This window comes from Acanthisitta chloris, unplaced genomic scaffold (genome assembly GCF_000695815.1).
Source record: "Acanthisitta chloris isolate BGI_N310 unplaced genomic scaffold, ASM69581v1 scaffold13872, whole genome shotgun sequence".
Classification (NCBI taxonomy): Eukaryota; Metazoa; Chordata; class Aves; order Passeriformes; family Acanthisittidae; genus Acanthisitta; species Acanthisitta chloris.
Genome location: NW_008658876.1, coordinates 1294 through 9915, shown reverse-complemented (window position 1 = coordinate 9915; position 8622 = coordinate 1294). Strand labels below are relative to the sequence as shown.

At 59.6% G+C, this 8622-nt stretch overlaps 1 protein-coding gene across 1 annotated transcript; it reads left to right on the top strand.

Moving 5' to 3' along the window:
* Positions 1–366: 366 nt before the first annotated feature.
* Positions 367–8575, top strand: FLII (flightless I homolog (Drosophila); the record flags this gene model as incomplete). The annotated part of the gene is given in 29 exon segments (XM_009085251.1): positions 367–468; positions 1507–1578; positions 1699–1779; positions 2106–2191; positions 2347–2508; positions 2612–2715; positions 2817–2992; positions 3072–3229; positions 3345–3429; positions 3682–3829; positions 3962–4095; positions 4204–4416; positions 4498–4677; positions 4751–4833; positions 4912–4986; positions 5063–5146; positions 5214–5385; positions 5468–5572; positions 5791–5982; positions 6189–6377; positions 6470–6609; positions 6711–6930; positions 7122–7276; positions 7387–7447; positions 7531–7659; positions 7739–7845; positions 8045–8150; positions 8235–8300; positions 8441–8575. Coding segments are annotated over 29 exon segments (3720 nt in total), but the record flags the coding sequence as incomplete, so codon positions are not given.
* Positions 8576–8622: the final 47 nt, after the last annotated feature.

The window sequence follows — 8622 nt, the reverse complement described above, 5'->3', positions numbered from 1 at the left end:
TGGTTCCGACCTCCGTCCCCCCGCCGGTCCCACCCAATCCCATGAGACCGGGTGGTTCCAGCTCCCAGTCCCACAGAACTGGGTGATCCCAGCCCCCCAGCTCCCAAAACTGGGTGGTCTCAGTCCCCTAGCTTCTAATCCCACAGGACTGGATGATCCCAAACCCCGAGCTCCCCATCCCATAGAACTGGGCAATCCCAGCCCCACAGCTCCCAATCTCATACAACTGGGCGATTCCAGCTGCTGATCCCATAGGACTGGGCAATCTTGAGCCTCCCCTGACTACACAGGGTCAATCACGCCGAGCTCCCCAGCTCCTCACCCCATGGGACAGGTGTTTTCCTCACCCTACTGCTCCTCCTCCAGGGTGGATACTTCCCTGAGCACGTGAAGTCGATGACTGCGCTGGCTTTTTTTTGCACAGGGCTCTGCTACCTGCCCGAGGAGCTCGCTGCCCTCCAGAAGTTGGTGAGCTCCATGTTTCCAGAGGGAATGGGTCTCCCCTGTCCCACAGGGCTGTGGGGTCCAACAGGAGCCTGGTGCTTGCCAGCCTTGTGGCTCATCAGCGGATGCTCTGGTGTCTAATAATAGGGCTGAGCTATGACCTGTGGTTGAAATCAGATGCAGGAACTGTCAAGAGTGGGGTTTAAATAGACTTGGACTTGGTTTCACCTTGTTTTCCTAGAAAACCAGATTAAAACCCATGCTTAGATCCTCTGCTCTTTAACAGATGGGAAGGGTGATGGTTAGTATGGGGAGGATCAAAGTTTTGGAGCTTTTTTCCTTCTGCCTTTGCTAAATATATAAAGGGCAGGAGTTGGCAGCTGCCTGGCTTTGTTTTCTGGGTGGCTCTACCAGGCCCTTGGTGGAGCTTGTGGCTCAGCTTTGCTTTGGCAGTGTCCAGCAGCACGTCACGGACCTTGTCTGGTTGGTGTCAGACAAAGAACACTTTAAACCCTGCCAGAAGTCCTTATCCCCATGCCAGGTGCAGGGAAGCTCTCTGCTGCTCAGCCCCGTGCTCCTACCATCCCTGCCACATGCTCGGGGGCCACAGTGAGATTTAAATCCTGGCACCCTGCCCACAGCCTGCCAATTCCTTGTTTTACTGAGAACAGCCAGGCTGGTGATACTCAGAGGAAAATATTTCCCTTGGGAAATTCCTCTTACGCTACACTCTGCCAGATAACCCAGTGAGAAGTGTTTCCAAGAACTGGGGTCTGTCTGTTCAGGGACTGTGTGGAACTGCCACAGGCCAGCTTGGTGGCATCCCAGAACCCTGCAGCAGGGTTGGGGTGTCCCAGCCAGGACTGCAGCATGGGCACACTAAGGCCAGCCAACCAGTTGGAGACTGGGAGCATTCCAGCAGCCTCGTGTGGGTCAAGGCTTCTGACTCTGACTCTCCTGGGATGGAGGAGCCCGCACACAGGTCTTGGGGTCTGACTGTTGCCCCACCCAGCCCTGGCTCCTCTGTCTGCTCACTGGGGCTTGTCTGGGACTTCCCTGCAGGAACACCTCTCCGTGAGTCACAACAGCCTCACCACGCTCCATGGAGAGCTCTCCGGCCTGCCCTGCCTCCGGGTGAGTGTCCCCCACCTGCATCAGGTGTCCCCAGGCACCTCTCAGCCAGCCCCTGTCTCTGGGGGCACATGAGGATCATGTCTGGCCACCCTAGTGGCTCTGCCTCTCTCCCCTTTCCAGGCAATCGTGGCTCGTGCAAACAGCTTGAAGAACTCAGGAGTCCCCGATGACATCTTCCAGCTGGATGACCTCTCAGTGCTGGTAGGTGCAGAGTCTCCTTGGTTAATGCAGGAACTGGCTCAGACTCCAGAGTCCCATTCCTGCACCTCAGTGGCCCCTCGTGCTCCCTGAGGAGCCTTTGAATGCCAGTCCCAACCCCATGCCTGAGTACCAGGGAAGCTGGCTGTGGGCGGGATGACCCTGTGGCAGTGCCTCCTTTAAAGGCTGATGCTGTGCCTGGGTTCCTTCCCCATGTCCAACTTCTGCTGTTGTGACCCTGGAGATGCCCCTCAGTCCTTAGGTTTGAGTGGTGTTAGCTGGTTGAAAGGCAGAGGGTGATGCCTGCTTTGCTCCCCCATTTTTCCCAGGACCTGAGCTACAACCAGCTCACAGAGTGTCCCCGGGAGCTGGAGAATGCTAAGAACATGCTGGTCCTCAACCTTGGCCACAACAGGTGAGTGTAGCCCAGGACAGTCATCTCCCCCTGGCTATGGCCACCTACATCCATCGCTGCCCTTCACTCCAGGTCTTGCTCTCTGCCCCTCCTTGAGGGAAACCCAGGGCTGGTTAAGGTCCCAGGCAGCCCTGAGTATCCCCATATCCCTGCAGCATCGAGACCATCCCCAACCAGCTCTTCATCAACCTGACGGACCTTCTCTACCTCAACCTGAGTGACAACAAGCTGGAGAGCCTCCCACCACAGATGAGACGCCTGGTCCACCTGCAGACCCTCATCCTCAACAACAACCCTCTCCTGCACGCGCAGCTCCGGTAAGACCCTGCTTTCCAGGCTGGACCCCAGGCTGCCAGGGCTGGGCTGGTGCCTGCTCCATCCTGACTCTGTCTCTGCCGTGTGGCTCTTGGTGGTCTGCAGGCAGCTCCCAGCAATGACAGCCCTGCAGACCCTTCACCTCCGGAACACCCAGCGCATCCAGAGCAACCTGCCCACCAGCCTGGAGGGCCTGGTGAACCTGGCAGGTAGGTGTTCAGGGCACCCAGCCCCATGGAGCCCTCCAGGGACTCTCCCAGCCCCAGCATGGGTCTGGCTGGTGGTGTCATGACTTTGTCTCATCCTCCAGACGTGGACCTGTCCTGCAACGACCTCAGCCGTGTTCCCGAGTGCCTCTACACCCTGGGCAGCCTGCGGCGCCTCAACCTCAGCAGCAACCAGATCACAGAGCTGTCCCTCTGCATCGACCAGTGGACCCAGCTGGAGACACTCAACCTGGCCCGCAACCAGCTCACCTCCTTGCCTGTATGTCCCTGCCTGTGTGTGCTGTCCCTGCCTGTGCTTCCATGGTTCTCCTTCACACCACCATCTCCTCCTTCCCCAGTCAGCCATCTGTAAGCTGACCAAGCTGAAGAAGATGTACCTAAACTCCAACAAGCTGGACTTTGATGGGATCCCCTCAGGCATTGGCAAGCTTACCAACCTTGAGGAGTTCATGGCGGCTGACAACAACCTGGAGCTCATCCCTGAGAGCCTGTGCAGGTAGGGGACAGTCCCCAACCAGATCTGCTCTGTCCCCAAGAAAGGACACGGAAGCTGTGTGGCGACAGGGTGTCCCCCCATGGGCTGGCCTGTCACAGGTATTGCTGTCCCACAGGTGCTCCAAGCTAAGGAAGCTGGTGCTGAACAAGAACCGCTTGGTGACCCTGCCAGAGGCTATCCACTTCCTGACAGATGTGGAGGTGAGCACCCAGCACCCCTCTGCCTCTGACTGGGACCACCACAGCCCCAGCACACCCCTGGGATCCCATGGCTGTAGAGCAGGGTGGGTGAAGTGAGGACAGGGGGCTAGGGGCCAATGCCTGCAGTCTGGCACACAGTTCTGCCGAGGCAGGCAGTGGATTCAGGACTCCCTTCACATCCCCTCACCAAAACTCAGGGTGCTCTGGGGGTCTCCATCCCACTGCACATCCTCAGTGTCCCCTCCTTGCCAGATCCTGGACGTGCGCGAGAACCCCAACCTGGTGATGCCCCCGAAGCCAGTGGATCGGAGCTCGGAGTGGTACAACATCGACTTCTCCCTGCGTAACCAGCTCCGCCTGGCCTGAGCCTCTCCGGCCACCGTCGCAGCCGCGGCGGCAGGTGAGTCTGCAGGGATAGTGGGGACAGGCCTTGTCTCAGCAGTGCCCTGGGAGAGGCTGGGAAAGGAGCTGTGCCCCATAGCATGCCCCACAGGAGTCCTGGCTGCCTCTCACCCTGTCCCCATGTCCCCAGGGAGTGGCACCAAGGACCCTCTGGCCCGCAAGATGCGGCTCCGGCGGCGCAAGGACTCTGCCCAGGATGACCAGGCCAAGCAGGTGCTGAAGGGGATGTCGGACGTGGCCCAGGAGAAGAGCAAGAAGATAGAGGTAGGGTCTTAGCAGGGAGAGTGACCTGGAGGGCATCACAGTGCCCATGGCTCAACCTGGATGACACCAGGGACCTGATTGTCCCTGACTTGGTGACCTGTCCCACAGGAGAATGGGGAGGCAAAGGCGCCGGACCTGAAGACGCGGCGCTGGGACCAGGGTCTGGAAAAGCCACAGCTGGACTACTCAGAGTTCTTCAACGAGGACGTGGGGCAGCTGCCTGGCCTCTGTGTCTGGCAGATCGAGAACTTTGTTCCCACGCTGGTGGATGAGGCTTTCCACGGCAAGTTCTATGAGGCTGACTGCTACATCGTGCTCAAGGTACCTTAGGAGGACTGAGGGTGCCCCGTGCCCCCAGCCCAGGGTTGCAGCCATCCCATCTCACACCCTGTCCCTCCCCAGACCTTCCTGGATGAGAACGGTTCCCTCAACTGGGAGATCTACTACTGGATCGGGCAGGAGGCTACACTGGACAAGAAGGCCTGTTCCGCCATCCACGCTGTGAACCTCCGCAACTACCTAGGGGCTGAGTGCCGCAGCATCCGGGAGGAGATGGGGGATGAGAGTGAAGAGTTCCTCCAGGTGAAGCCAACACCCAGCTCCTTTGTAGCACTCAGCCCCTTCTCTCCCACCCTCACCCCCTCTCTGCCCCCAGGTCTTTGACAACGACATCTCCTACATCGAGGGTGGCACAGCCAGCGGCTTCTTCACTGTCGAGGACACGCAGTACGTCACCAGGTACTGCTGGGGACAGGGGCTGGGGGGATGTGTGGGGCAGACAGTGCCCCATGTCCCACCATGGCTGTCCCTCCCCAGGCTGTACCGTGTCTATGGGAAGAAGAATGTGAAGCTGGAGCCAGTGGCACTGAAAGGGACATCACTGGACCCCCGGTGAGTGACCCTCAGGGTGGGGAGGACACTTTGTGCATCCCACTATCTCCTGACTTCTCTCACCTGTTTCCACCAGGTTTGTCTTCCTCCTGGACCATGGGCTCAACCTCCTGGTGTGGCGTGGGAAACAGGCCACGCTGAGCAGCACCACCAAGGCCAGGTAGGGCTGTTTGAGGGGTTGGGGGTGGCAGGGAGCCCACCTGCCATCTCACCTGCTCCCACCACAGGCTCTTTGCCGAGAAGATCAACAAGAACGAGCGAAAAGGCAAGGCAGAGATCACGCTGTTCACCCAGGGCCAGGAGAGCCCTGAATTCTGGGAGGCACTGGGGGGGCAGCCTGAGGAAATCCGGCCCTGTGTCCCTGATGACTTCCAGCCCCACAAGCCCAAGCTGTACAAGGTGGGGAGCTGTGTCCAGGGGGCTGTCAGTGCTGGCTGGACCCTGTGGCCCGCCCTCACCTGTGTCCCCATCCCCTCTGCAGGTTGGCCTGGGTCTGGGCTACCTGGAGTTGCCCCAGATCAACTACAAGCTCTCAGTGGAGCACAAGAAGAGGCTGAAGGCTGATCTGATGCCAGAGATGCGCCTGGTAGGATGGGGTGGGGACGTTCTCCCAGTCTGACCAGTGAGACTGGTTTCATGCCCCTTCTGCCTCCAGCTGTGCCCTGGGACAGGCAGGTTTGGCCAGCAGCACCTGGCTGGGGGATGCTCTGCTCTTCCTGGCTGTCTGTTGGGAGCACGCAGAGTGTTTTCCAGCTGGGAACACCTGCAGGTGCCTGACCCCCCTCTTCCCTGCTGTGCCCTCAGCTGCAGAGCCTGCTGGACACCAAAAGCGTGTACATCCTGGACTGCTGGTCCGATGTCTTTGTCTGGATCGGGAGGAAGTCGTCGCGGCTGGTGCGGGCGGCAGCGCTGAAGCTGAGCCAGGAGCTGTGCAGCATGCTGCACCGGCCCAAGCATGCCATGGTCACCAGGAACCTGGAGGGCACCGAGTGCCAGGTAGGGCACAGACCCCTTGAATGGGGTGCTGGGTGCCAGGGAGGGTGCTGTGGCCAAGGGTGCCTTACCTGCTGCCAAGTTTACACTAGTTGTGGCACTCACCAGTACTCTGGCCTAGTTGACAAGGTGGTGATGGGTCACAGATTGGACTCGATGAGCTTGGAAGTCTTTTCCAACCTCAGTAATTCTGGGATTCCATAACTAAGGTGTTCAAGTCCAAGTTCAAGAATTGGGATGACGTCCTGCGCGTGGATTACACCCGGAACGCCGAGACGGTGCTGCAGGATGGTGGCCTGGCTGGCAAGGTCCGGAAGGATGCTGAGAAGAAGGACCAGATGAAGGCTGACCTCACAGCGCTCTTCCTGCCCCGCCAGCCCCCCATGCCCCTCAGCGAGGTAGGGCTGGGGACCCCTGGGCATCCCCCCACAGCGTGGGGCCAGGTGGTGATGGAGGGACTGAGGGGCTGATGGAGCATGTGGGGTCACAGGCAGAGCAGCTGATGGAGGAGTGGAACGAGGACCTGGACGGCATGGAGGGCTTTGTGCTGGAGGGCAAGAAGTTCGCTCGGCTGCCCGAGGAGGAGTTTGGCCATTTCCACACCCACGACTGCTACGTCTTCCTCTGCAGGTGACACCAGGCTCGTCCCCTCTCCAGGGATGCTGGGATCTCCCTGCCCAGCCCCCCCAGCCTGTCCCATTTCTCACATCACTCCCTGTTCCTGCCCTCAGGTACTGGGTGCCAGTGGAGTACGAGGAGGATGAGGAAAAGAAGAAGAAGGGGGAAGGCAAAGGGGAGGAGGAAGGGGAGGAAGAGGAGAAGCAGCCTGAGGAAGACTTCCAGTGCATCGTCTACTTCTGGCAGGGCCGGGAGGCATCCAACATGGGCTGGCTCACCTTTACCTTCAGCCTCCAAAAGAAGTTTGAGAGTCTCTTCCCTGGCAAGCTGGAGGTGATCCTGCTGTGGGGTGACACGAGGGTCCCCAATCATTGCCTCTTTTCTCCCTCATCCCCCTCTACCCTCCCCAGGCTGAGAGCAGGGGGCAGCGGCAGAACTGGGGGCTGGCAGTGGGGTGCAGCTGGGGTTTGGGGTTGTGTTTAGGGGTCTGCCCCCTGACCCTGCTGACACCCACCCCAATCCAGGTGGTGCGCATGACCCAGCAGCAGGAAAACCCCAAGTTCCTCTCACACTTCAAGAGGAGGTTTGTGATCCACCGGGGCAAGCGGAAGGACCGTGCCAACCCGCCCCAGCCCAGCCTCTACCACATCCGCACCAACGGAGGGGCCCTCTGCACCAGGTCAGCACTCTGGGGCAGGCAGCACCCTGCCAGGGTCCAGCTGGGCTACCTGCTGGTGGGCACAGCTGCCAGGTCTCCCACTCAATGTGCCTCGTGGGCTCCTTCTCTAGGTGCATCCAGATCAACACAGATGCTGCTCTGCTCAACTCCGAGTTCTGCTTCATCCTCAAGGTATTGCTCATGGCTGAGGATCCTCAGGGATGCCTTGGTGTGCTTCTGCCCACCTGGGTGGTCCTGACTCTGCGCTCCCCCAGGTGCCCTTTGAGAGCACAGACAACCAGGGCATTGTCTACACCTGGGTGGGCCGAGCTGCTGACCCTGATGAGGCCAAGCTGGCAGAGGATATCATGAACCACATGTTTGATGACTCCTACAGCAAACAGGTGAGTGGGGCTTGATGCCAGCTTACATGGGTGACAGTGAGCACCCAGGCCATGCTCAGCCCTGTCCCTGCCCTCACAGGTGATCAATGAGGGAGAAGAGCCAGAAAACTTCTTCTGGGTGGGCATTGGGAGCCAGAAGCCCTACGATGAAGACGCCGACTACATGAAGCACTCACGGCTCTTCAGGTGGGTGCTGGCTGGGGGAGCTGCTCCAGTCTGTGCTGGTTCCCTTCCTCCCACAGGGTCTGGGCTCTCTGCTCCCCAACTCTGTCCATCCCTTGGGAATCAACCAGCTGAAACAGCTGCTCCATCATGTCCCTTCCCTCTCCATGACCTGGGTCTTAAACTCATGCCTGACATGGTTCCCTTCCTTGTCTCCCCACAGGTGCTCCAATGAGAAGGGTTACTTCTCTGTGTCGGAAAAGTGCTCAGATTTCTGCCAGGATGACCTGGCTGATGATGACATCATGTTGCTGGACAACGGGAGGGAGGTGAGCTGAGGGTGGAAGTCTGTCCTGGGTCCAGATCTTCCAGCAGCACCATGTGCTGAGCCTGGCTGCTCCTCCTTCCTGCAGGTCTATATGTGGGTGGGCACCCAGACCAGCCAGGTGGAGATCAAGCTGAGCCTCAAGGCATGTCAGGTAAGGCCTCCCTCTGGCTTGAGGCTGTGCAGGGGGAGGGTTCGGGAATCTCCATCTCCTCTCAGAGCTCCTGGGCTGGGAAGCACCAGCCCCGGAGATGGGTGAGGGCCAGGGACCCCCACGGCTGTGCTCTGCCCCAGGTCTACATCCAGCACATGCGCTCCAAGGACCCCTCACGTCCCCGCAAGCTCCGGCTGGTGCGGAAAGGCAATGAGCCCTGGCCCTTCACCCGCTGCTTCCATGCCTGGAGTGTTTTCCGCAAGCCACCTGCCTAAGGGCCGGGGGCACCTGGTGCTCCAGCCACAGCCTGCCTGGCAGGGGA